The sequence below is a fragment of the Lissotriton vulgaris genome, chromosome 5, assembly GCF_964263255.1.
Source record: "Lissotriton vulgaris chromosome 5, aLisVul1.2, whole genome shotgun sequence".
NCBI classification, from domain to species: Eukaryota; Metazoa; Chordata; class Amphibia; order Caudata; family Salamandridae; genus Lissotriton; species Lissotriton vulgaris.
In genome coordinates this window covers 1555184261-1555210423 of record NC_141693.1, presented here as the reverse complement: position 1 = coordinate 1555210423, position 26163 = coordinate 1555184261, and the positions used below count along the sequence as shown (strand labels likewise).

Sequence of the window (26163 nt, the reverse complement as noted above, 5' to 3'; positions counted from 1 at the left end):
CTCATCTCTACAACACTCTATGCCACTCTACTCTATGCCACTCTATGACATGCTACTCCACTCAACTCTATATTACTCTACTCCAGTCTATGCCCTTCCATTCGACAACACTCTACTCCTTCCACAACACTCTATGCCTTCCACAACACTCTACGCCACTCCATGACTCTCCCTTCAACTCGCGACAATGCACTCTACTCAACGCCACTCTATGCCATTCCATAACACTCTACGACACTCCACTCCACTCTACTCCAGTCCACTCTCCTTTATATCACAAAAATTTTAGACTTGCTGAATATTATCCATGCTAGTGAATGACTTGGCTAAAACACATTGGCAAAGCCAATAGCTCTTGCATAGGCGCGTCCTATTGGCTTTGCCAATGCTTGTTTTTATTAAAGTTCAAACAGTGACAGATAAAGTAGCACATCCTTATTTTTCAAACTATATCCCTTTGCTCTTTTCCCCTTTCCTCTAAATGTAATTCTATTCACTAATCCTCTCTTTATCTCTAGCTTTGTCTAAGTTCTTCTTCCTTATTTATATTTCCCTCAAGTCCCACTTTTGGAAGCTCCTTTCTTTTGTACCCCTTTCGGCTTCTATACTCCTCCCTCACAACTTTCCTACTTCCCTCTGCTCCACCTACCATTCCCATTCCTTCCACTACACTCATCCCATTTTTTCCCTACTTGCCAGTTCTAGGGAAAAGCAAGCTTTGATTGTGGCACTGGCATTAGGTAGTATGGCATCCTCAATGGCATGCACCCTATAGTGAGGAAAAGACCACTTTATTGAGCTACATTTGTGCTTAGAGAAACATGCTTACACCTTCCTCTGCTGCCTTAAACACTATGACGTCCAAACTCACTAATACAACTTCAAATTCTAACTTCTTCCTCCTCCCTAGTAACCCACCTACATGTACCTACCACCCCACCCTCTTCTGGGACCCATTTGTTCACCTTGTCTTCAGCCTGCTTGAAAACATACCATACCAGTCCTTAAATCCTCCTGAATGCTATTTCATGGACCAAGCTGTCAACCTCCAATTTGGACACCAAGTGACCAGTCCAGACTTCAGTTTTCTTTACATCCACAGAGGGAAAGTTAAGACGACTCAGTGGTTCCTCCCAGAGGAGGGGCTGGACAGAGGGAAGGATTCTCTCATGTCCTTTGTCCAGTTTCTAGCACCTAGAACAACTACAATTCTTGCACTAAACATGTGCCTTGCACTTCCCTCATTTCCACACCGTCATTCTTCCTCAGCTTCTTCCTGTCTTGTTAACTTTTTACTTGCTTTGTTCCACACTTCTCTTCCCTTTACCATTTAGCACATTTTTCACTAGAAGGATTTCTCTCGTAAAGTCTTGAAGAAAGATGAAGTACACTCATAAGCATAAGTTTACTTTGTAGGTGCCACACATGGATGGTTCCCATCATTTTGCAATTCATTCTCCCTTTACACACCTCCCTGCCACCAACACCTATCTGGCAAAAAGATATGTGCTGCAATTGGGTGAAAGTAAAACTTGGTTGCCCCACAGCAATAGCTTGTATAAGATGTGTTTATATCAACCAGATGAACAGTTTTTATTTTTAACCCTGGAATGATGAATGGCTCACTGGGTTCCAAACCTCTGCCTTGCACAGTTGAAGCAGCTCTCTGCAGTAGACACATAGACGTTTCAGTTCTCTTACTGACATCGTTTCCCCAAAGATCCAAGTCTGCTATCGACAACTTTGTACTCTTCAGTAGGGTGAGCACATTAAAAAACCTTTCATGTCTGCTGTTTATAGTAGCAGATCTAAAGGGGCGTTCACCACATTCAGGATCTGCTTCCACAGGTAGTAAAAGGTTGGGTCCCACACGCGCTAGAGAGCCCCACAAGTGACAGCCGATCCAGATTTGCCTAACAACCAATCAGTATAATCTAAACGCAGACACCAGTTCTAATTGTTAATAGACAACCAATCAGAAGTAATTAAACAACCCACTGTTTCAGTCACTCTGATTGGTAGCCAATCAGAATAGTTGGGGCAGCTTGTATATCTCTGGAATGTTTTGCAGCACACAGAGAGATGGGCCTCTTGACCAGTTTATGTGCTCAGGCTTGTAATCCACCCCTTGGCTGCAGTCTGGCAGTGATGGAAAAGAAAATGTACTCTGCAGGTGAACCACAAAAGCACCAAATGTAGCTTCTTCATATTTTGTCAGCTGAATCTTTCACCCACTGCTACTATTCAGGTCAGTACCCGAGTAAGGAAATGTCAAAAACGTTGAAATCCATGGCTCTGTGCTCTTCATTACTCATGTACAAGAGGTCTTTTAAGATGCTCATTTGCTTTTACAAGTTTTTTTTAACATTACTATATAACAATTAATGCATCTGGCTGCTATCAAGGGGTTCTCCTAGCTACGCTTGATGAGGGCAGATATCCATTCTGGTGGAGGTCCTCTTACAACACCTTCAACTTCCAGGCTGTAACTCTTTATGCGCTGAAGTTCCATATAGTTTACATTACTGTTTGCTTACCTTTGGTGCCCCTTGGGTTTAGTTTTTCTTGTGGCATGACTTTAGGATAGTCGCTTCCCCCACAAGGTCTTCCTCCTGACATTTTCTGGACTCCGTTGCCATGCCTTTGCCCTATGGGTATATCCAGAGGCCCTGGTATTTTCTTTCTTTTTTACTTCCTTGCATGCCCTTGTCCGGCTTTTACTTCTGCTGGTAGAACAATGGCTGCCAGGGTACTGAGTGTTGTCATTTTGGTCTCGGTTAAGTGAAAGTTATAAATTACTTCTTCGTGACCAATCAACATCCTTGCCTGACAGAGTACCCTAACAATCCCAGGAGCTGCAAGATGTATAGGTCTTGGACCATCTGCATTGATCACTATTCCACCTAAAACCTGATTTCCAGTACCCATACTCTAACATGAATGAAACCACAAACCATGACCAATATCCAGATCCAAAACTCTACATAGTCCTTGGCTACTTCAAATTTGTAATGCACATTATGGAGCATTTACTAGAGCCATTAGGGGCATAGTCAAATACTGTACCATATATAAATAACAGAGGTGACATGTGAAGCAACTTATACCTTATTGTGACATAAGGTTCCTAATCTTATTTTCCTTTGTATTCTACAGACCTGGAAGCAGATGACCGTTCTCCTGGAACAGACATGACCAGGGGCCGCCAAGCCTTGCCTGCTAACCTGCCAATAGGCATCCCGTGCCATGGTCCTGCCAGTCGAGCAGGTATGCATTCGCCGCCTCCCAAGCCAGCCTCGGACGCAGACTTTAATGGGACTTATGAGAGCCAGCCAGCGCGGTGCATTCACCTAGGTGGTTCAAGATTCCTGGAGTGCCCCAGCATCCAGATCACCACCATCTCGCCTGACAACAGTGATGGAGGTTTTGAAGACGGGAGCCAAGTCAATGGATGGGATGGAGGAGAGCAACCTGGTCGTGACCAGCTCTACCTCCCACTAGACCCCTATGGCTACCGTGACGGCTTCTTCAGTGCCAGCCCTGCCAGCAGCCATTCCTCCTGGAGTTTTTTCTCAGATGCCTCTTCCTGCGACTCCCTGCACCAAATGTGTGACGATGTGGAGACAGAGCTTAATGATGCCGCCTCCCGCTTCACCCTAATTTCTCCGCTGTGCTCACCTAGGGGATCTCCCAGACCATGGTCCTCCACACCAGCTGAGGACCAGTGGCAGCTGGGTCTCCGGGCCTACAGTTCCAGTCCATCTCTATCACCACGCCAGTCACCAGGCCCATCACCCAGGGAGGATATTTGGTTGTACCCCCAAGCCTCATCATCAAACTCCTCTCGACCTACCTCCCCTTGTGGAAAACGAAGATACTCCAGCTCTGAAGCTCAGCCCTCCATCTCCCCTCAACCGACGACGTCTTCTGCTCCTTCACCAGTCATCTCGAGACGGAACAGTGTGACAGATGACCACCCAGCTACTGAGGCAGGATCTCAGAATGATCTAAACTCCTTCTCCAAAGCATCCACATTTGAGTACCAACCTACAGAGTTGGACAATATTCCCCAGAAGGCACGTAAGACATCCACTGAGCAGACTGTGGCCCTTATGCGGCAGGAGGAACCAATCTGCAATGGTTCAGCCAAGACTCCCTCCCCAATGGCAGTCGGCAATGAAGACGGGCCAGCGTTGTTTTCCCCAGGAAGGAAAGAGAACATGGGGATGGACTACTTGTCGGTTCCATCCCCCCTTGCCTGGTCTAAAGCAAGGATTGGAGGCCACAGTCCTGTGTTCAGGTGAGAAATTGCAATGTCTTCAAAGTTAGTGTTTTTGTGAATATGAAGCTATATTGAAAGTTCTTAGGCACTAGCCTCCAGCCACTGAGCACGTGTGATTTCCCCTTCCTTGCTTGTCTCATAATTGGATTCCATTGTTATTTTGAGAATGTCTTATCTGACTTCTCCTTCTCCTCCCATTTAATTTGAAACCTGGGGTTGTCTCCTAGGGTGTCTCAAACGTTCGTGTTTATCCTTTGAGATTTTCTGAAGCTATTTTTTAAATGGGGTCAGTGAGCGGGTCGCTGCTTTTTTGATCGGTGGCGATGAAGCCCAGTGAACTATCTCAGAAATCTGTAGTATTCGGATGTTTACAGACCACAGTGGTCTTTTCCTTCTCCAAAAGATCCAAGCCCGCCTTTCGTAAACAGTTGGCAAAGCGTGTTACACTGTTCCATTTGCCAGGCCTTAAAAGCCTCTTTTTCAAGCCCTAGAGGAAACACCCGGTTCCCTAGAAGCATCCTGAAAAGGACAGGCAGGGAAGTGAGCCCCAATTTCACATAAGACTGATCCCAAACCTTTAGTGTTGAGAGTCACAGTGGATATAGTCATATGGGGTGGCGAAGCCATAGTACCTCCCATAGGGGCCTTGCAGTAAGTGTAGGACTAATAAAACACCATTGTGTGTCTGCTTCCACTATATCCTATTCAATGAGATATCCCTGTGGGTCACTTGGGAGTAAGATGCCAAACTAGGGATGCGCAGACCAACCTGTCCATTGGATCAGTATGAGAAATGAAGAGGGACCTGCTTCTTCTTACCTCCACTATGCAGTATTTGCAGATCCGTTGAAGTTGTATCAGGTATTGAGATGGGCTAGAAATGGAAAGTGTTTGAAAGAGGAAAAGAATTTTAAGCAGAATAGTCAATGGTACAAGAGGCAACTGTGCTCATCCAGGCCAGTGCAAAATAATACCAGCGCTGTGTCTCCCTTCTAATCTTGGCTATTAGCGGAGGGACGTTAGCCCTGTAAGTGCCGGCTATTCTTTGCATTACATTAGATGGACCTCGAGATTCTTGATATTTCCCTGGCTTTGATTAAATGGGAAGAGCAATTGCAGCCACTCTTTCAACTTCAATGGGGCATTATAGGAAGAGTTTCATATTTACCTAGATTAATCCTACTGCCCTTCCAAGTTTGCTCAACAAGTTAAGGAGGGAAGGGAGAGATTCAATTGAATTGATAATTGATACCATAATGTCATTGACAAATAGTTACACCTTAAATGTAAATTCCGTCCCTCCAAATTTCACTCCCTGGATTTGGTGATCTTGTTGACGTTTGGACCAGCGGTCCCAGGTGATCGTAAACAGCACAAGGGAAATCAGCCATCCCACCCACTTTACTCACTGTATTACTATTGGGGCGGAATGATCTACCATTCATTGTTATTTGTGCCAGCTGTACAAAATCTGCAAGGTTCCCCCAGATTTTCTACTTTTTGCTGGACTAGAACGTGTCCAAAAGTCCTTTGCATATGTTGTAGAAAGTGCACCCAGGGCCTGGACATTAAATGCCACTAGTCGAGTGCAGAACCTATTGTGCCATCCACTACGGTGGCAGGCTAAACATGACACCAGGCCAACCCTCTGTAGCAAGACTACTGCAGTGTACACCCTGCAGTACAACCTTGGAAAATAACTCTTATTGGCTGTAAAAAAACATTCCTTTGAAATCTTAATAAGTTATCCTTGTGTAGGCCTTGCAGCCCACAATGTAGGGTGCATGGTGTTTAAAAGTGGGACATGTAGAAAATGAATGTTACAATGTCCCTACACTGACAAGGCCCACAAAGATATTTTCACTGAGGCAGGCCTTGTTGTCCTATGTAGAAAACCAGAGAACAAATTAACGTACTAATACTGTATCTAGGGAATGGGACCACCATGAAAAATACTTAAACCACTATTTTTAATAGTTATTAAAAATCTGCGTCCTATGTAAAAAACGAGAGAACAGATTAACATCGTAATACTGTATCTAGGGAAAGGAACCACTATGACAAATTCTAAAACCACTATTCCTAAATTATTAAAAATCCAGTTAAATGGTGAAGTCAGATTTTTTATAAATCTTAAGGAAATAAGCGGTAAGGTAAAGTAACTTGTAGAAAGTTACTTTACCTGCCTGAACTGTCAGAAGGCTAATTAGAATAAGCTTCTGCCATCTCTCATTCTGTGCTCAGCCTTGAAGTGGTGTGAAAAAGGTATGCTCTGCCTCTCGAGAGGAAACAATAGGCTGACCTGAATGCACAGAGAGACTCCTCTTAAGTCCACAGAATATTCAGAGCACGAGCTGCAGCCATCTTGTGAGACCACACTGTTTAACACTGCTTAATGGGTCTGTTGAGCCACATGCAGCATCTGAGGTACACTTGAAAGGGAAAGAACAGGATGCCAAACAATTATTGTGGATCAGTGTATGGTTGTTGAAGGGCCCTGCTTTTGTGCTACAAAACATCTGTCTCTGGGTTAGTTGTGGGTACAGTACCTGGCACATGTCATGTAGGGCCTGTTTACTTGTAAGGCAAACAGGAACTGCTGAAAACATGGATAGCGTTGGCCGCAGGAAGGTTTTTGCCCCATTGGTTAGAGATTGCACAGGAGTCGCTTCCACCCATTATTTGGTGACAGGAATAAATGTAGCACCCACAGGTACCCTCAACAGAGCACTTCCTTGACCTACTGAAGATCAGAGGAGGACTGGACCTGCTGTATTTGACCTGATAGGATCCCTGAAGGGCTAGAGCTGCTTCGTCTTGTATGCTTGGCAAAGAAGTGGACTCGACAAGTCAGTTGGTCAATCTCCTGTGTGGCTAGAGGGAGACCGCAAGAGGCCTTTTCCTGTAGATACCCAGCTGGCCAGTGGCAGCTGGACCTGGACTAGACCATTGAGTAGACCATGGTGGTGGCCTCAGCCTGACCTCCTGTGAAGCTGTAAGTGCCTCCCCATATTACCTGCAGGTGTACTTCTGTGGTTGACGGGGGCTTGATAGGGGCTTACATGACTAAGGACCTGATTTAGAGTTTGTCAGGCCAGGTTACTCAGACACAAAGATGACGGGTATCCGTTCATGTTTCCTATGGCCCTTGTAATACAGAAAATGGGATATCTGTCATGTTTGTTGATGGAGTAAACTTTTAAGAAGAGTCCATCGCAGTAATCTTCTTTAAAGAAAGGGCTTTATTAAGTATAGGAACAGTAACCCCTGCAGCCGTTCCTCCTGAAGCAAGTCCACTTCTGCCTCTAGATTCCACAATCCAAAATCCGATGAAAGGAGCTTACAGTTGCTAAGATACGGTTGCCAGGAGAATAGAACTAACCATTACAACTTGTAAGTACATAGGATATAACATATATCCTCCTTCATTAAATAACCAAAAAGCAAATAAGACATATCTTAAAAGAAACACATTAACTAATTGCATATATTATCTTGAAATTTTTCAGGTGATACTTTTGAACGAGTATTGAGATTCCTTCTGGAGAACTCACACAATTGATCATTAACAGCAGGTTTGATTTTTAACCACTCCTGCACTTCCACATCACTGCATATGGCAACACGTTTAGAATTCCACCGCCTTCCATCAGAAAGTTTAAGGGATTTACCTTTAATTACAGAAACTTTTTTTATATCAGATAACCTGGAATTACCTTTGCCGAAGGAAGTTCCTATGTGTACTCTCACATACATGCCTTCTTTGAACTCTCTTGGTTTCTTAACGAAATTGTCGTAGTGTCTCCGCTTATATGCTAATTGATAGTTTTCCACCTTGTTCCATTCAACTCTCTCATCAACATTTTTTTTACCACATCTCTCGATCCACGCAGGCACTGCTATGGTATATGTAACTCTACTCTTTAATAAACAAAAGGGTGTTTCACCAATTACGGAATGTGGAGTAGTTCTATAATTCCACAACATATTTTTTACACAACTCCTCCAACACAAGTTACCATGCACAGCCATTTGGATGCTGTCTCCTAAAACACAGTTAAAGTGCTCAACCAAACCATTGCAAAGGTGTTCCGAAATGTTTGATACCCCATTTTTTAAAGAAAATCACGGAGCTCACCAGAAGTAAATTGGGGGCCGCTATCAGATAGGATTTCTGCAGGACAACCTTCCCTACGAAAAATTTCCTCACAAAAGTTTATTACATTACTTGTCTTAACTTCTCGAACAAAAGTTACCCCTGGCCATTTAGAGAAACTGCCTATTATAACTAATGCATATTTTTCTCCCACACCTAGTAGTTCAAATGGTCCACAAATATCAATGGCCACTCTTTCCCACGCACGTACAGGCCATTTTACTGAGTGTATGGGCGTTTCTTGTACTACATGAGCTTTATCACTGCATGAACATGCTATACATTCTCTTACAAATCTTTCTGTGTCGGTCCATACCTGGCCACCAAAAATCATCCCAAACTTTCCTTTTCATGGCTGTCATGCCATCATGACCTTCATGTGAAAGTTCCATTAGTCTATTTCTCAAGCTAGTCGGAACTATTAACTTGTCACTCCTTCTCAAGATTCCTTACACTACTGATAATTCACTCCAAACATCTTTATATTGTAACATGTCATCGTGCAATTTCCATCCATTATTATTAGGTACATTTGTTATGACATTACTTATGATTACATCATCAGACATGGATTGCTTCCACTCAGACTCCTCTATGACCTGACACACATCTACCAAATTAGCAACAATCCATTCATCATCATCAGATTTTCCTTCCTCACTTTCCAATTTATCAACAGTCAAACAAGACAAACAATCAGCGTTTACATTCCTTGTTCCAGGAACGAACTTTAAGGTAAAATTGTATTCCTGTAACCGATAAATCCACTTAGCAATACGTGGTGTGGCTCTGCCTGCACCAGCCATAGAGACTATGTCATTGAGGGGTTTATGGTCAGTATGCAGTTCAAAATTGGTGCCCCACACAAAAGTGTGATAATGCTGTACTCCCCACCAGCATGCTAATGCCTCCTTTTCGATTGTAGAGTATGTGCCATCTGCACCCTTGAGTGTGCATGATGCGAAGGCCACCATTCTTTCTTTCCCTTCATGTAATTGCATTGAAACAGCTCCCAAACCATATCCACTGGCATCTGTTACTATTATTCTTTAATCCCTGGGATTGAAAGGTTTTAAAGCAGTAGCTTTTGAAACAGGTATTTGAACTTCATTAAAAGCACTGTGACATTTATCAGTCCACACATACGCTGCATTCTTTTTCATGTATTCATACAAAGGAAAAACACGGTCAGAAAAATTAAAATTGAATCTCGAATAATATTCAGTCAGTCCCAGGAACGACCTTAACTGCTCCTTGTGTTGCGGAATAGGAGCCTTCTCCAAATCCTCCACAAGTTTGAGTTTAGGTTTGATACCATCTTGAGACAACGTATGACCCAAATAATCTACTTCTGATTTGCAGAATTTGCATTTCTGTAAACTAATGGATAAGCCAGCTTCTTCTAAATCTGTTAAGTACGATTCTTAAAATCTTATCATGTTGTAGCTTGTCCTTACCCCATACTAAAATGTCATCTTGGAACATTAACACATTGGACACATCCTTCAAAACTCCTTGCATCACTCTTTGGAAAACTACCAAAGCAGATGCTAGCCCAAAAGGCATGCCAATGAATTAAAATGCACCTTCTGGAGTTATGGAGGATGTCAAATGTCTAGACTCAGGTTGTAACAAAACTTGATGGTATGCACTTGAGAAATCTAGAGTGAAGAACACCTTCCTGTTGTCCACACGGGCATGCATTTCACTGATGCGAGGCAACGGATGGCGATCCACCCATATGCATTTGTTTAAATCCTTCAAGTCCACACACATGCGGATACTGCCATTGGGTTTGCGTGTGATCACAATGGGACTTCACCAATCTGATGCTTCTATCGGTTCTATAATGCCTTCTTCACATAACCTGTTTAATTCATTTTTGAGGGGTTCCCTTAAAGCCAAAGGCACATTCTGTACTTTGTGTACCTTTGGAGGAGTCCCATTTTTGAGAATTATGCAATGTCTACATTTTTTAAGCAACATAAATCTTTTTTAAATAAACTGGAAAAGCTGGATACCCACTCATTAATATATTGTGGTTCAGTCATCAACACTTGTAAAGGATGGTTGGGATTAAGTACAATATTTAAGGCTTTTTGATCTATCCACCCCAACAATGACTTTCCTTTTTCTACAATATATATTTTAGCTGTGGCTTCTCTTTTGTGAAACATAATATTTGCTACAAAATATCCAAGTACTGGTATTTTTTGGCCACAGTATCCTACAGGATTTAGATCAGCTGTTTGCAATTATTTAGAACCTAATCCATTCATACTTGCTTACCAATTAAAGTGATAGGTGAGCATAAATCGGCCCACATGGCTAATTTCTTGTTGTAAGTACAAATATTGCATTTGGGTGGACAATATGTGTTGCTAGGTTTCCCATTACTGTCATCTATTTCATTAATTACTAAAACCTCTATGTCACTTTCCCTTCCTGAATTGACAACTGAGTTGTCTCTAATGACATTTGCAACCTGTTTGGTACGAGAAGTGTCACTCACCTTACATACTCTAGAAAAGTGGCCTATTTTTTAACATTTATAACATCGGCTCTTAAGCCCAGGACAATGAGTGGCATCAGCTGTGTGCCTATTGCTCCCACATCTATAACATGACCTCCTAAAACTAGAAAACTTTTTATCGCTTTTGTTTTTGTTGTCTTCTGGATGCAATCTAGACTCCAATGACAGAAACTTACAGTTGCTAAGATCCGGTTGCCAGGAAAATAGAACTAACCATTACAACTTATAAGTACATAGGATATAACATAACCCACAGCCAAACTACTCTAAATAAGGCCCAAAGTCAGACGGTAAAATCTTTGACCATGACAAACTTGGCTGGTGTATTCTACCCGCCTTCTCTTGAGGCTAGCCACAAATTGCACGTAGGACTCGGTCTACCACAACCATTGATTATCATTGGTGCTTTGTGCTTTTCGTCACTATTTTCTCTAAAACTTTCAAAATTCCTAACTCAGGTTCATTTTTTTATTACTGTTTTGGTACTGCATACATGCTTTACACATTGTCCTAAGCTAAGTATGTATGCTCTGTGCCATAGCTACCAGGGTGTTGAACCCACGTTAATTTAATAACTTTGGGGGTTCACTCTAATGAGCTGTAAATATTCCTTGAGGTGGGCACTCATCCACACCAAAAAATCATCCACTTCCTTACACCGGCTAACAACATAGCAGTAAATCTCAACCCAAAACCTGAGAAAGCAGATTGTCCCGTAGGAAGCTCCATCTAACTCTGTTGAAAGCTTTCCCTGGATCTAAAGACTTAAAAGAATGAGACCTTTTTCTTCTAGTGAACAGTATCTTGCAAGTCCATGGAGTCTTTCCCTAGCTTCACAATTAAGGAAATCCTACCTCTGCTGTACACCAACCCACCCTACCCATGTCAGTAGTGTTATTAAGAGCTTGTTAGAATAGAAATCAGGGCAGGGCAGCATTCAGAAGAAAATCCAAGGAGGAACGTATCAGGGACTGAGCCTAATGTAGGTCTTAAGTAATTAATATTCCTAATAACTTTTTCAGAGAGTAGCTGTTGCTCTAACAGTTCTTCTTCCTGAAGCTGTGTCTGAATCTAGAAATGGCTAATTTCTGAAGGTGTTGCTATCTCCTGGGTATTAAAGGTTTTGATGAAAGTCTCAAAAGAGTTTGAGTTCCACTTAGCTAAAGATTTTGCGACCCGAATTATATTTAATGGTTTGCATTTACATTTGTAGCCAGTTGTGCTTCAATTAGCCACAATCATTCTTGTCTGCCTTGATTCCTCCTTCATAACAGCGCTGCTTAACTCTGGCCAATGTGTATTGAGCCTTATTCATTCCTAATACGCTCAGTTGGCCTCTAATAGCTAGCACTTGGTGCCATACTTTCTGTGGGATTGAAAGTTTGTGTTGATGGTCTAACTTTTTCAGCTGGTCCACCAGGAAGTGTCTTAGACTCACTATCCTTCTGTAATTTCCCTGATTCCTCTACATATATCCCTCTTCTGATTCCGGCTACTTTTAAGGTATCCCAAAGCATTATTGTGGTGTATTCCCTAGTGTCATTAACCCCTTCCCCGCGGCACTAATTCCGCTGCAGTGCGGGGAATTAATTAGGGGGTGTAACCCCTTGCGTGCTCAGGACGGCCCCTGGCCGTCCTACATCATAGTAGGCGTGTGCGGAGGATGGCCGGGGGCCGTCTGAACTCTGCCCACTAATTAATTATTACTCACAGGCGTGGAATTTGCACCGTACTGAGGAATCGGCGGTGCTCGGACAGCCCCCAGCCGTCCTGAGCACATGCCCACCGTGACATAGGGTGGCTGGGGGCTGTCCTTATTACACAAAGAGTTAAGTGCCATGTATTCCTTGACGAGGTCAAGGAAGTGCTGTCTCAATACTGGGTCTGTAAGTATGTATTGATTTAGCATCCAAAATGTGTTCTCAGCAAGATGCCCCCTTTGCCATTCCACTGTACAAGGAACAGAACATGATCAGATAGGGAGATGACCCCCGTTCCACCTTCTGGGTCTCAGAGTTTGATTCATTAGGATATTATCGACCTATCTTATGATTTATGAGTGGCTGAGTCATGAGAGTAGTCTTTAACATTAGCTTTAGTGTCTCTTTTAATGTCTATTTAACCAATCTCTTTAAGCCAGTCCTGACCCTCTTGTGCTAGGGTAGCAGAACCCATGCTGCTGCGGCTCAATTTAGCCAGGCTAGGGTCTAGATTTCATTTCCAGTCTCCTACCAATATTAAGGGGTGCCACAATAGGGATAACAATTCTTGGATTGTACCTTTTAGAAACCCCTCCTGGTCCCTATTAGGGCCATAGACCACTCCCAGGGAAATTAAATGAATATTCAGGGAACAATTGAAGAACATCCATTGTCCACCTCTGTCTGTAGTAGCTGATTCAAGTGTACAGTGTGCTCTCCTGTTAAAGAGAATGACCACCCCCTCCATTTTGATTGTGGCAATTGCAAAGTGTTGTTGTGGAATGTATTTGAATGCACGTCTGTCCCTATATTTTGACATGAGGTGGGCCTTGTTAATAAAATGATCATCCCCTCTCACATTTTTGCAGTGCTTCGAGGATGTTAGTTCCATTGTAAGGGTTTTAAGAACCCTGCACATTAAAAATGATAAAGGTTAAAATTCCACCCAGAGGAATGCACATGAAGAAGGGGAAGGGCATTTTTTCTTATGCTACCAGCCTCTCTTGGGCCCCGCCCAAGGCATTGAGTAATAGTGAATTATTGTAGAGATTCTGCTGTATATGACTGGTGGATAACCCAAGAGTAAAAATGTTAACCCAACGGACCTGAAATTAGGGGAGGGACTTGCCACCCAGGAAATCCACCTTGGACCTCAGACCCGGACCCAAAGACTGGTGAGGGGCGTGTGCAGTAATGGGAGACATCACGCCATCTCTCCTAAAAGATGGAAAATCTGTGTTTAACTAAATCTCGCTGCAACTCTTGTCGCTGTTCTAGTGTCTTCTTGTACCCCATCCCCATTTGGTGGTTGCGTCTGTAAGTGGTGTGCAACCCAAACCAACATTTGTCTAATTTTAGACCCTGGTTTTGTGATTCTTTTGCTGTGCTTATAAGAAAACACATGCTCTGGAAAGGCCCAAGAGCAAGATTGCAGACAGAAAATTACCCACTTCCGTCCCTTCTAGATCTGGGTATTGACTGTGTGTGTCTAATGTACTTACTGTGAGCCTTAGGTGCACCCCTATACTGTATTGGCTTTTTACAACCAATCTCTTTCAACCATCGGTTTGAGACTTTGTCAATCAAGTATTAGCCCAGCCCAGTGGAGTACTTCTCTCTCACTTAATGCTATTGACTCCATCCTTCTGCCTCCAATTGTGTGCTTGCCTTGGAAAGTATGAGAGACTATTATACAACCACCAGCCTACCTGTCTCACCCTCAGGAATGGTCAAACGGCTGCAACAAACAGAGGTGGACGCAAAGGCACTAGAACTGCTTCACTCCTTTATTATTGGGAGACGGCAGATTGTAAGCTGTGATTAGGTTAGAGCCAAGGCATTCAGCCTTCCATGTAGTGTGCCACAGGACTCCTCTCTCAGCCCCACACTTTTTAACATATACATCTCCCCTTTTGCAGCCTTAGTGAGATCCTTTGGATTCCAGGTAGTATCTTATGTCGATGACACACACATTATTGTATTCTTCTCTGATAACTTATGTGAGATGGCTGAGAAGTTCAAACTCTGGATGACTTGTGTGAGCACAGATTATCCCACCCACTTAAGTAGCCCTTTAAACATGTCTCAGGCCTGCCACTGTGGAGCCTAAGTGCGCAGTTTGTAGTGCAATTTCAAATTGGCCTTTGCAACCCTTGCCAAATGTTAAAACTCAATTTTTATTACATATAAGACACCTCTAAGCCAGGCTCTAGGTAGGTCATAGGGTAGGGTGGTTTAATTAAAAGGTACTTTTAAATGTTACATGTCCAGGTAGTAAAAAACTCCCAAATTCATTTTTCACTACTGCAAGGTCTACCCCAGCCCATAGGTTAACATTGGGTATTCTTTTTTACTCTTAAGAAGCTGTAATTCCTCATTGGAAGGAGATGGAGCTATCATGTTTAGTACCTATGGAATTGTAATGATAAGTTCTCTTTAATGGTAAAGTTGAATTTGCCATTACAATTTAAAAATGCCACTTTTAGAAAGATGGCATTTTTCTGCTCTTAGTCCTGTGTCCTGCAGCCTATCTCCGATACACGTGTGAGCTTTGTGTATTCCCTCTAGCCAGCCGCACACAATGGGAACTTAAGTGTGACTTAATGGGCCATCCTGGTAGGATGGGAGGGAGGAGCTGGGAACAGTCTCACACTGAATAGGCTGGGTCCTTTCCCTACAAAGATTGGCTGCATACCAACGTGTAGTGAGTGTGGAGCCAGGGCTAGAAGGGTGGACCTCTGTGCACTTCAAAGCCCTTCTTTGAAGTCTCCCCATTTGAAAGTCACCACTGGGTAAAAGAACCAGACTTCTGACCCTACCACTTGAGTAAACCTATGGATCTGTGAAGACTCTGCTAGGAAGAACTGCTGTGCTGCTGAAGTACTGCCACTCTAATGAAATACTGCTTTGGAAGAACTGCTTTCTTGCTGTGCTGACCTACTGCCCCCTGGCCTACATTGCTTGAACTCAGAGTGACTCCAAGGGCTTGCTAGCTTGCCTCCTGATAGAAGCCTCAGGGACAAAAAAGACTTCCAACTCACCTACCTCAGCATTTGGACTCTGCCGTCTGGGAGTCTGCCCTGCCAAGTGGTTCCCAACTAAGTCTTGGGCCCTCAGAAGTGGATCTAAGTGCTACTCCAGCAGAATCCACGCATTGCCATTGACACAAGGCTCGGAACTGACACATCTTCTCCACTGTGGAAGCATCTCAGCGGTTGCGAGGTTTGGCACCAATGCATCGCAGCCATTGCGAGGTTACACATTGATGCATTGCTGCTGCGCTGGCTATCATCCCCACTGTGGACGCATTGTCACCTGTGCAAGGTTTGGAACTTTGTGGACTGTCGTCAAAGCATCGCTTTATTTTCACCCCGCATCTCGTCTTCCACGACGACGCAACCAATGTACTTTCTCAGCGGTGCAAGCCTGGTCCCTGTATCCGACCCGCGCATCATCGCGGTTGGCCAGAACTTTCGAATTTGACTTGGACTAACATGACCAGGTAGCCCCGATTGGCGCTTTATGCTTTGAAGCACTACATTTCACTTTATTATTTAAAAATTCATAACTCTGGTTCTTCCTATTGGGGTTTTGTTTATTTGGTCTTGTTTTGTTAATTAAATTAAGCTCTATGCTTTCTAACCAGGTGTGGTATCTTTTTGTGTGGTGTTTTCGTTGTTTCACTGTTTGAAGTGTTGCACAAATACTTTACACATTGCCTCTTAAGTTAAGCCTGACTGCTCTGTGCCAAGCAACCAGGGGTGAACATGGGCTAATTTAGGGTTTGTGTGTGTGTGACTTACCCTAACTAGGATTGTGGTTCCTGCTTGGACAGGGTACATACCTCTCGCAAAGAAAAACCTAATTTCAAACAGCAGTAGTTGCAACCTTAATTTTTTTCTCCGCTGGTATGGTGCAGTGATTGGGGCGATTTGCATCCCACTACTTTCAGCAAGTTTAGAGCTTGGTTCTGAACTTGATACATAGACCAGATCTTGATCCAATTTCAAATGTAATGGTCCAGACGCCATCTTTTTTTCTTGGTTGATCTTCTGATTGGCTGTTCGACTCCTCAGCTGTGTCTCTACATGAGGCAAGATGAGGTAAGCTGTATCATAAACTTGCATATAAGAGTGTGTAATAACGTACGGTGACACCTTATGACTATAATAATAAACCTACCATTAATGTCCTCATTGTCAAGCACTTTCACAAAAAACAATACATTCCTACACAAAGAAACAATTGCACAATAATGAATACTTTTCCTATGAATCTTATTTCCAGCTTTCACAAGTGATGGATGTCCACGGTGGGAGTTAAGGTTCAGTTAATGATAACAGGAAGGTAGTAAGCATATTCGTTTGTGAATTCCAGATCTTTTGCAGCTTTGTGCTGTATACAGTATTGACATCCCTTTAAACCTTGACTTTCCTATAACTTTAGTTTTTTTCAATAAATATATTTATCATGCAAAGAAAACAAAAAATATTACAGTAATTATTTTACTGTGCAGCACTTTGCTTTGACAAAATTAAATATATATTTTTTAAAACTAAAAAAATGTTTTCTAATTGAAAGCGTTGGTTGCTGTACTCACAATGGAAAACAGCATGTGTTATATATATAAAGAGTAGCGTTTGACACAGTGGACTGGAGTATGCGGAATGATGGATTTTTGGCACAGGGGTCCTTGGCTGGATCTCTACCCTCTATTGCATACACATAGAGGTAGGTACCTGTCAGTGTTGTCCCATCTTCCCTCTTCTTTTCAACCTTTTTAAGAGGCCCTTCTACAGACAATTAGAGACCCCAGAAATGTGTCATTTCATGTTTCTAAGGCACTTTTAAATTGCCGCCTTTGCTAATGATATACTCCATAGTCACCAAACTCCAACAATCTCGCCAAGCATTTACCCCTTTAGTAAAGGGTTTGGTTTTGGTTTTGGTCCAGCGGAGCTCTCTCCCTTGACTGAGTCACTGAAACCTGAGACACTATTTTAAAGGTCACTAGACTCCATTAAATGTTTGGGAATACAGTTTACACAGTCTCCTAGATTGTGCCAGGATAAACTTCGAACTTCTATTACATGAGACCCTAGCAGCATGGAAAAACAATGCACTTTCAGAGGTGGGACACATAGCCTTGTTAAAAATGAAACCACTGCCATGCATTCTATATGTCTTCTAGGCCATGTCCCTTCCCGTAGGTAGAAAGATATCTTGTGCTTGCCCAAAGGACTGGGATTCAAGCCTTAATCCTATCTAGATTGGATTATGGCAATATCCTATATTTGGGAATAGACCAGGCATCTATCAGGTGACTGTAGATGATCCAAAATTCGGCGGCTAGACTGCTGTTTTGCCTTTCTAAGCACGCTTCAGTCTCACATCATTTCCTTGATCTGCACTGGCTCACAGTCTCTAAGCGGATTCAATTTAAGGCTCTCTGCTATTTGTTTAAAGCCAAATCTAGAACAGGTCCACGCTACATCCAGGACCTTGTGGCACCTTACATCCCTTCTTGTTCTTTGAGATCTTACAACTTGGCCTTCTGCACTGTACCTAGGTTCCATCTGGCCCGGATGGGAGGACGTTCTTTTGCAGTGTTGGGTCCCAGGCTGTGGAACTCCCTTCCCAAATCCCTCAAGGACTGTACTTCTCCGCTTACATTCTGCAAAGGCTTAAAGACAGAGTTATTTAAGGTTAACAATCTGGCTTCTGTCATGCTTCGCGCTGGGAAACCCTTTTTGGGTAGCTGTATGCTTCACAAGACTATCAAATAAAGAAAGAAATTAAAATGACATATTTGGGATAGTGGGAGATCAAGACTGGCTACAAAGACTTGCATGAAGCACCAGAGAGTGGAAGGACTGAGAGTTTCCCACTTAATACACGACTACTAGGCTTCCCAGCTGCACTATATGATCAAATGGTTAAAGGGGGAAACAGACAATGAGTGATGTTTTGTAGACCAGAATTTAACCGCTAGACACCAGGGGGAGGTACCATGGGTTCCTAAAAATATGACAGATCGACTCCATTACATTTCCCAAAGTACTAGGTACTAGGGCCACTTTTGAAGCCTGGAATCTATCACATATGGGGTGGGGGGCAATCTCCATTCCCCTTCCCCTAACACCAATAATGGGTAACAGCGACATTTCACCAGGAATGGTGACTCGTGACTTCCGGATTTGGAGGTCAATGAGGTGCTTTTGCTGTCAGGATTTTTACTCCGCAGGCATCTTGAAGTCATTTAAGGAAATTAAATATGAATATAAGATTTTAAAAACCGAGCGCTTCTGCTGTCTACTGTTAGAAATGGGGGTCTCTAGTTGGCAGAGGTAGGTACCTTTGTCCAAATAGGGACTTTTGCTTCTAGTCAGGGTAAGGGGGTACACACTTTAGATAACCCCTGCTCACCCCCTGGGTAGCTTGGCACGAGCATACAGAATTATCCCAAAGTCAATGAAAAAAGTATTTGTACACACACACAGTAATACAGTGATAACACCACAGATGGACACCACACCAGTTTACGAAAAATAAAGTATCTTTATCTAAAATCAACAAGACCAAAACAACAAAAAATCCAGCACACGTGTACTAAGAATATGACTTTTCAAAGGTTTCAAGCAACTTGGTCCACAGAAAACTATGGATGCGTGTTTCTACACAAAGTACCTGTATATGCGTCGAAATTCACAAGGCCAAACAGCCGCAGAGATGGGAAGTGTTGAGAAACAAAGAGATGCGTCTGTTCCTGAGTCCTTGGGGAGGCGATGCAACAGTTCTGATGTGCACACCCAGACACTTTGTGGTTTGTAACTTTTATAAAGTAGGAATTTTCTTGTTTAACCATTCTGTGTACCTCAAAGAACCTTCTTTGAGAACCCTCAAAGACATCAGGGGTTCTGAAACACGTTGACCCTACTCAGCTAGTCAAAATTCCTACTTCAATCACAGAATCACACAGTGTGCAAACAGGGCAATATGCGGTTGCGATTGCTACATATGACTAGCTGCTGTTGGCAGGTTGCAGACTTTGAAATTGAAAATTGTCTGTGCCGCACACTTCTCTGTACAATTGAAGGACTGCTCACCTTGTAATTTTTTGCAATTTTATGTGTTGTATACATTTGCTTTCTCATTCGTCCTAATGTTAATTGTGCTATTGCTACTCTTGTTTTGTGTATTGTTTCAAACTTGTTGTTTTTCTTGGTTTTCACATGATTCAAAAGTTGAACTTTCATATTAAAGTTTGACCAACTCAAGAAGGTGTAATATAAACACACAACCACTCCAGTAGTGGAGGTGGTTTTTGTACAAATGTCTCTAATTTGAAAGCGCACAACCAGACACTTTGTGGTTTGTAACTTTTAGAAAGTAGGAATATTCTTGTTAAACCATTCTGTGTGCTGCCTGTTTGTGGATTGACTTGGGGCTAGGGATGTGCATTCACTGTAGACAGCTACTGGGGGTGTTGAGGTGTGCCTGGCCCTTCCTGGATGACTCAGAGCTGAATGGGGCTTGGCTGTATTTAGAGTAGTGTGAGGAGATTTCTTTGCACCTGAATGAATAGGGCCTGCACCAGTGACGACAGAACTGGTTTGGAGTGGGGTAGAGACCCTTGCACAAAGAGAACAAAGACAAAATGGGGTATAGCTAGTAGAACTTAAACCCCTGAACTTTAGATCACTTCTGGACTCATGAGGAACCTTTGCCAAGGAGAAGAGCTGAAGAGCTGCGAGGAGGAGTACTGCTCCTTTGCTTTGTGCTGTGTGGGGTTGGCCTGAAGTTGCTGTTTCTGCCAAGTAAAGGACAAAGACTGAAACTTTGCTGTGAACCTGCTTGAAGAAGAATTTCCAAGTGCCTGTGTGTGCTGGCCTCCTGTTCTGAAGTGTCACAGGCACAAAGACTTCACCCCCAGCTCTCCTGAACTCTGCTGCCGAGAGTTCTTACCTGCCAGGATGTGCCGATTCTAGTTGTGGGCCTCTGGAGGTTGTTCCTGCTGTTGGGAGCTGGAAACAACCTGAAGAACTTTGAAAATCAACGCATTACTCTTCTTGCAGCTGTGTTTCCTGATGCAGCACCGCCGTGCGAAAAGATTCTCCATGCATTCCCGTAGCCGAGACATCGCAGCACCTGCGAGAACTGACGCATCGTGGATCGCGGCTGAAGAAACCAACACAGCACCACTTGTCGCCGCCGTCGGATTCCGGATTTACACTCATTGCACCTATGCGGCAAGTTTTACCTACGCATCACCCCCGGACCAGACCCGTCTTGAAGTCAACGCATCACTTCTCCCTACAGTCTGGATTTGAAAACGCTATTGGTGCATTCGTGGCGTGTCGGTGACTGGTCCAAAAGGTTGAAAAGTGAAATATGAGCGCTTGTGTGTGTGTGTTAAATGCGCTCTCTTTAACACGGTGGAAGCTTGTTTGATCGTGTTAGAGAGAGTGCATTTAGCACTAACACAAGCGCTCATATTTCACTTTTCAATCATTACAGGAATCGATCCAACAACCAGTCACTGACACGCTGCAAATCCACCCATGGCGCTTTCTAAACCGAAGGGCAATACACTGTGAAAACTATCTACAGCTTCCCTTCTTTTGAAGCGCACGGTAATTGTACCTAACCAGTCGAACACAGCTGCACACTTTCATCACCCCTGAGGTCACAACAAGTATCCAACAAGTCACTTATTGATAGAAATCAAGCACGCCCGATGGCAATTTAATCAGCTCCATTGGAGAAACAGGTACAAAAAAGAGGGCATACGTGCCACCATGTGGTCTACACCGCCGTGTTCACCTCACAGTCTCTAATGTGCCTGACCTGGTTCCGATCCTGAGGAAGAACCTTCAAAGAAATTAGGTGTTCTTAAAGGCGTTAACCCTTCTCAGCAAGTCAAAATTCCTACTTCAATCACAGAATCACACTGTGTGCAAACAGGGCAAATAGCCTGTTGCGATTGTTACATATGACTAGCTGCTGTTGGCAGGTTGCAGCCTTTGAAATTGAAAATTGTCTGTGCCGCCACACTTCTCTGTACAATTGAAGGACTGGTCACCTTATTCTGATTATGATTTTTTGTAATTTTATGATTTGAGGTGTCCAGCCACGGAACTGAAAACAAAGAAGATTTGCAACTATACTCAAAGATTAACCCTTAACGTTTACCCCTGAAGAAGGGTTCATTGTAACCCGAAATGCATTGGGTTGTTATGTTCAAGTTTTGAAATATGATTTTTGGTTAGATTTCTGATGTGATCTTATTTTCCGATATGATGGACTTTTTCAACATGTGATGAACAAACAGTTTATATTCTATTAATTCCTTTAGACAAGGACTAAATATCTTTTTAACTGATTTTGAGTCTCTGATTTAATTTGATGAAATTGTGCATTATGAAATCTTTTTTTCAATAATTGAAGAAAATTTAAGAAACCTTAGGGATGTCAGGTGAGCTCCCTGCAGAGCTGGATTGTTCCAGGCCTCGACAGAACAGTCTACATAGTTTGGGGAATGGGCACACCCTCAGCAGGGAAGCTCCCTTAATAGTTTAACTTTTGTTGAAAATTGAGTTTTCCTAAGATTAGGAAGGTGTGCAGGCCTAGGATTTACAGTGCGGTACCTTGGGCTTGCCATTGGGGTGCCTTACATCTAAGAAATGGGAAGGTTAGAGTCTGGCAAGTGGCACTTGCCAGTTTTAGAACTGTGCTCAGACACTGCAGTGGCAGGTCTGAGATACCTTTTCAGGGCTACTCATGTGAGTGGCACAATCAGTGCTGAAGGTCTACTAGTACCATTTGATTTACAGGCCCTGGCACACAGTGCACTTTACTAGGGACTTAGTAGTAAATCAAATATGCCAATCAGTGAGCACCAATTCTAATAACAATTTACATAGAGAGCACTTGCACTTTGACACTGATCAGCAGTGGCAAAGAGCCCTAAGCATCTAAGCCAGCAAGAACGAAATCAGGCACATCATCAAAAATACAGGAGGTTGAGGCAAAAAGTCTGGGGAAACGACGCCAAAGATGCTAAGTCTAACATCAACACATTCAATACTGGGTAGCCCAGAGCAGTATTAAGGAATACTGTATTTGCAGGGGTGTGGAATTTCTATTGCCCGGCGCCCAGGACATGTTGTTTGGGGTGAAGGACCACACGTTTTCATGTTTATTTTGTCCTTGGGACAAGTAGGCTCACACCCTGCAGCACAAACCCTTTGGCTGCCAGATTACTGTACCACATTATGGATCAGTAAAGCTCATTGTCTGCAGTTTTGTATTTGTGTCCATTTATTAATGCTGTTCAAACTTGTATTTAAGGTTCATTAATAGAAAGCCTTTATCATTAGCGATTTACAAAAAGGGGGTGGTGATGAACAGAGTGTCTGAGTTAAACAGACCACTCTTACCCAGTCCAAAGATCAGGGCTTGATCCATCACCGTTATTTATCTCACTGCCCCATCCCAGCTCAGAACCTGGCTATATGCAAATCAGTCTGTCCCTGGCCCAGTGCATCATGGGAACAGGGCAGACTAAACTACCAAGCCAATTCTTCACCAGAAAGGAAACAAGCTACCGGGGACCGGTTTCTGGCATTTCAGCCTTCTTCGGCCCGGCTTGCTTGAATCCTGATGGAGCAGTGAGAAAGGGACTCATGTCTGAGTATACCCTGCCACACCTATAGTGGCCAAAAACGATTTACAAAAAGGGGGTGGTGATGAACAGAGTGTCTGAGTTAAACAGACCACTCTTACCCAGTCCAAAGATCAGGGCTTGATCCATCACCGTTATTTATCTCACTGCCCCATCCCAGCTCAGAACCTGGCTATATGCAAATCAGTCTGTCCCTGGCCCAGTGCATCATGGGAACAGGGCAGACTAAACTACCAAGCCAATTCTTCACCAGAAAGGAAACAAGCTACCGGGGACCGGTTTCTGGCATTTCAGCCTTCTTCGGCCCGGCTTGCTTGAATCCTGATGGAGCAGTGAGAAAGGGACTCATGTCTGAGTATACCCTGCCACACCTATAGTGGCCAAAAACGATTTACAAAAAGGGGGTGGTGATGAACAGAGTGTCTGAGTTAAACAGACCACTCTTACCCAGTCCAAAGATCAGGGCTTGATCCATCACCGTTATTTATCTCACTGCCCCATCCCAGCTCAGAACCTGGCTATATGCAAATCAGTCTGTCCCTGGCCCAGTGCATCATGGGAACAGGGCTGTAGGAGAGTAGGGTCTGCTATCCTATGGTCACCCCAATTTTTGCTTTTTGCTTCACTGGTTTTCGACTTACTGAGGCTGCGGGCCTGCTAATCAGACCCCCAGCCTGCTGTTCTCTCTCTAAATTCATAATACATGTGCTATAGGTACATACCACAATTGGAAATGGACTCCTTGTCAGCCCCTGTACCATGCACTATAGGTGCTCAGGGCATAGGTGCCACCAAGGCCTACCAGGGGCTGAAGCATAGCTTTTGCCACCCCTGGCTGGTTCTTAAATTGACACAACTGGCTGATCACTCAGCTGGGGCAAGTGGGTGTAATCACCCCTTGCTTAGATATAGTATACCTATATCTAAACCTATATCTGGACACATATATAGCCTGTAAGCCACTCCTATGGAAGGCCTCATCAATCCTGGAGGCAGAGTGCGTGGTTTTATGTGAGATGGAGCTCTGGCATGAGCTGAGCCTGTCTGCAGCTGTCGGGAACAACTCCCTAAGCTGATCCGGGATAATGCCATACCATATACTCTTAAACGCCTTATAATCCTCGCGGTTATATAGCAACTTTGGTTTGGCTTTATCAAAACATGTCGTGTAAGGTGTCATACGAATTGGAATACTACCCCCTCGCCAGTTCTGGCGACGGGGGTAGCATTCCACCCTTCTAGAGGGAGAAGACATGTTACTTTACTGAAACGCGGTTGATTTAAAATGAGCCTCAGATCCACAAAATGGATGCCTCTGCCACAGACACGGGTCTGGCCTCCTGCTGCTGACCGAAACTCAGCAAATGGTGGCCTGGACAAAGGGTTTCCTGTCGAAGGGCGGTGTTAAACCCCCCCAGACAGGAGATAGTGGATTGTAGCAGGGAGGTTTCAAAGAAACCAGACACTGCCTGGGGAGCACAAGGCTGCCCCTTGCATAATCCGGCCAAACCGGTTCTGGGGCCTCCCAGCCCCTGTCCCAGCGCGGCCTGGATCAAAGGAAAGGGGTGTAACCACCCCCTTCCTGGGTCCCACCCATAGGAGGGGACCTAGCAGGATGTCCAGCCCACCAGATTCGAATAAGAGTGGGAGCAGTGCCAATGCAACTCAGATCATCCTGAAGAAACATAAGAAACGAATTCTGGACCCTTCGACTTTCTACTCAACGCAGAAGACTGAAGAATCTCCCTTGTGGTCAAGGAGTGACCACCCTGTGCAAACAGGTACCATCCAGCCCTCGACCCTTGCTTTGTTGCAGTTCCCGCCGGAACTCGAGCGACAGAGATCGACGAGATCAAGCTTGCCTGCCTTCTCCCAGCCCGATCCACAGTCCCTGCAGAGCTGAGACCAGTGGAGGCGACCGGAAGCGTGGGGCACGCCATCTTGAAAAGGCCACGAGACGCTGACCGTGCAGCCCACGAGTGATCCCCGAAGTTGTGCACCGGGGTCTAAGAAGCCCCCACCCCGAGCTACACTTGCACCATAGCTACCCCCTCCACACTCGACGAGTGCTGCGTGGGGCCCTTCTGCTTGTGGCGGCTCGACGCGTTGGCCCGGTCACTTGCCAGCTGGCTTGTGGCCCCTGTGCCGACGAAACTTGAAATACGACTTGCTTTTCTGGTTGCTCCAGATCTGCACCAGCTCTTGTGAAAAGGAGCCCCCACTCTGACCCTCCTGGTTCGAGTGATAAGCAATCTCCCGGTTCCGCGTGGATTGCTTTTGCCAAGTGCTGTTTCCTGCAATCTTGAAGCCGACGGTGCTGACGGCGAGAGCCTACGTGGGACAGATCGTGACCCGCTCCTGGACGTCGCAGATGCCCCAGAGCCCACGTGACAGCGGAGAGAAGCCTATCGACAACCACCTGATTGCGCCCGACATTGCCTGGTTCCGTCCTGGTTCCACCCTGGTCACTGCTGAGTGACCCAGACTCTGTCCCCTCTGCTTTCAGGTACTTTTCTACTTCGATCCACCCTTGGATCGCACCGGACACTTCTGCTTCACATCGCCTGCAGCTGCAACAGCTTCAAGCACCAAGAGCCTGCGTGTCAAAACCCGACGCCACTTCGACCCTGTGCACCCACGGCCTGTGGGTGAGGTAACATTGCAACGCCGGTGTACATACACTGGTACACACCTCTAGGGTCTGTGTCTAAAGTTTTTTTCCTCTAGGTTCAGCGGAAGTATCTTTTAATTCACTTTAACTAACTTTTACGCACCATTGACATTGCATTGGTGCGAGCCGCACTTTCC

At 44.2% G+C, this 26163-nt stretch overlaps 1 protein-coding gene across 1 annotated transcript in view; it reads left to right on the top strand.

Moving 5' to 3' along the window:
- Positions 1-26163, top strand: part of NFATC4 (nuclear factor of activated T cells 4) — a 339399-nt gene that overhangs the window by 93770 nt on the left and 219466 nt on the right. The window contains exon 2 of the mRNA XM_086923625.1: positions 3157-4300. Within this exon, the coding sequence (XP_086779751.1) occupies positions 3157-4300 (1144 nt within the window). The remainder of the gene's footprint in view (positions 1-3156; positions 4301-26163) is intronic.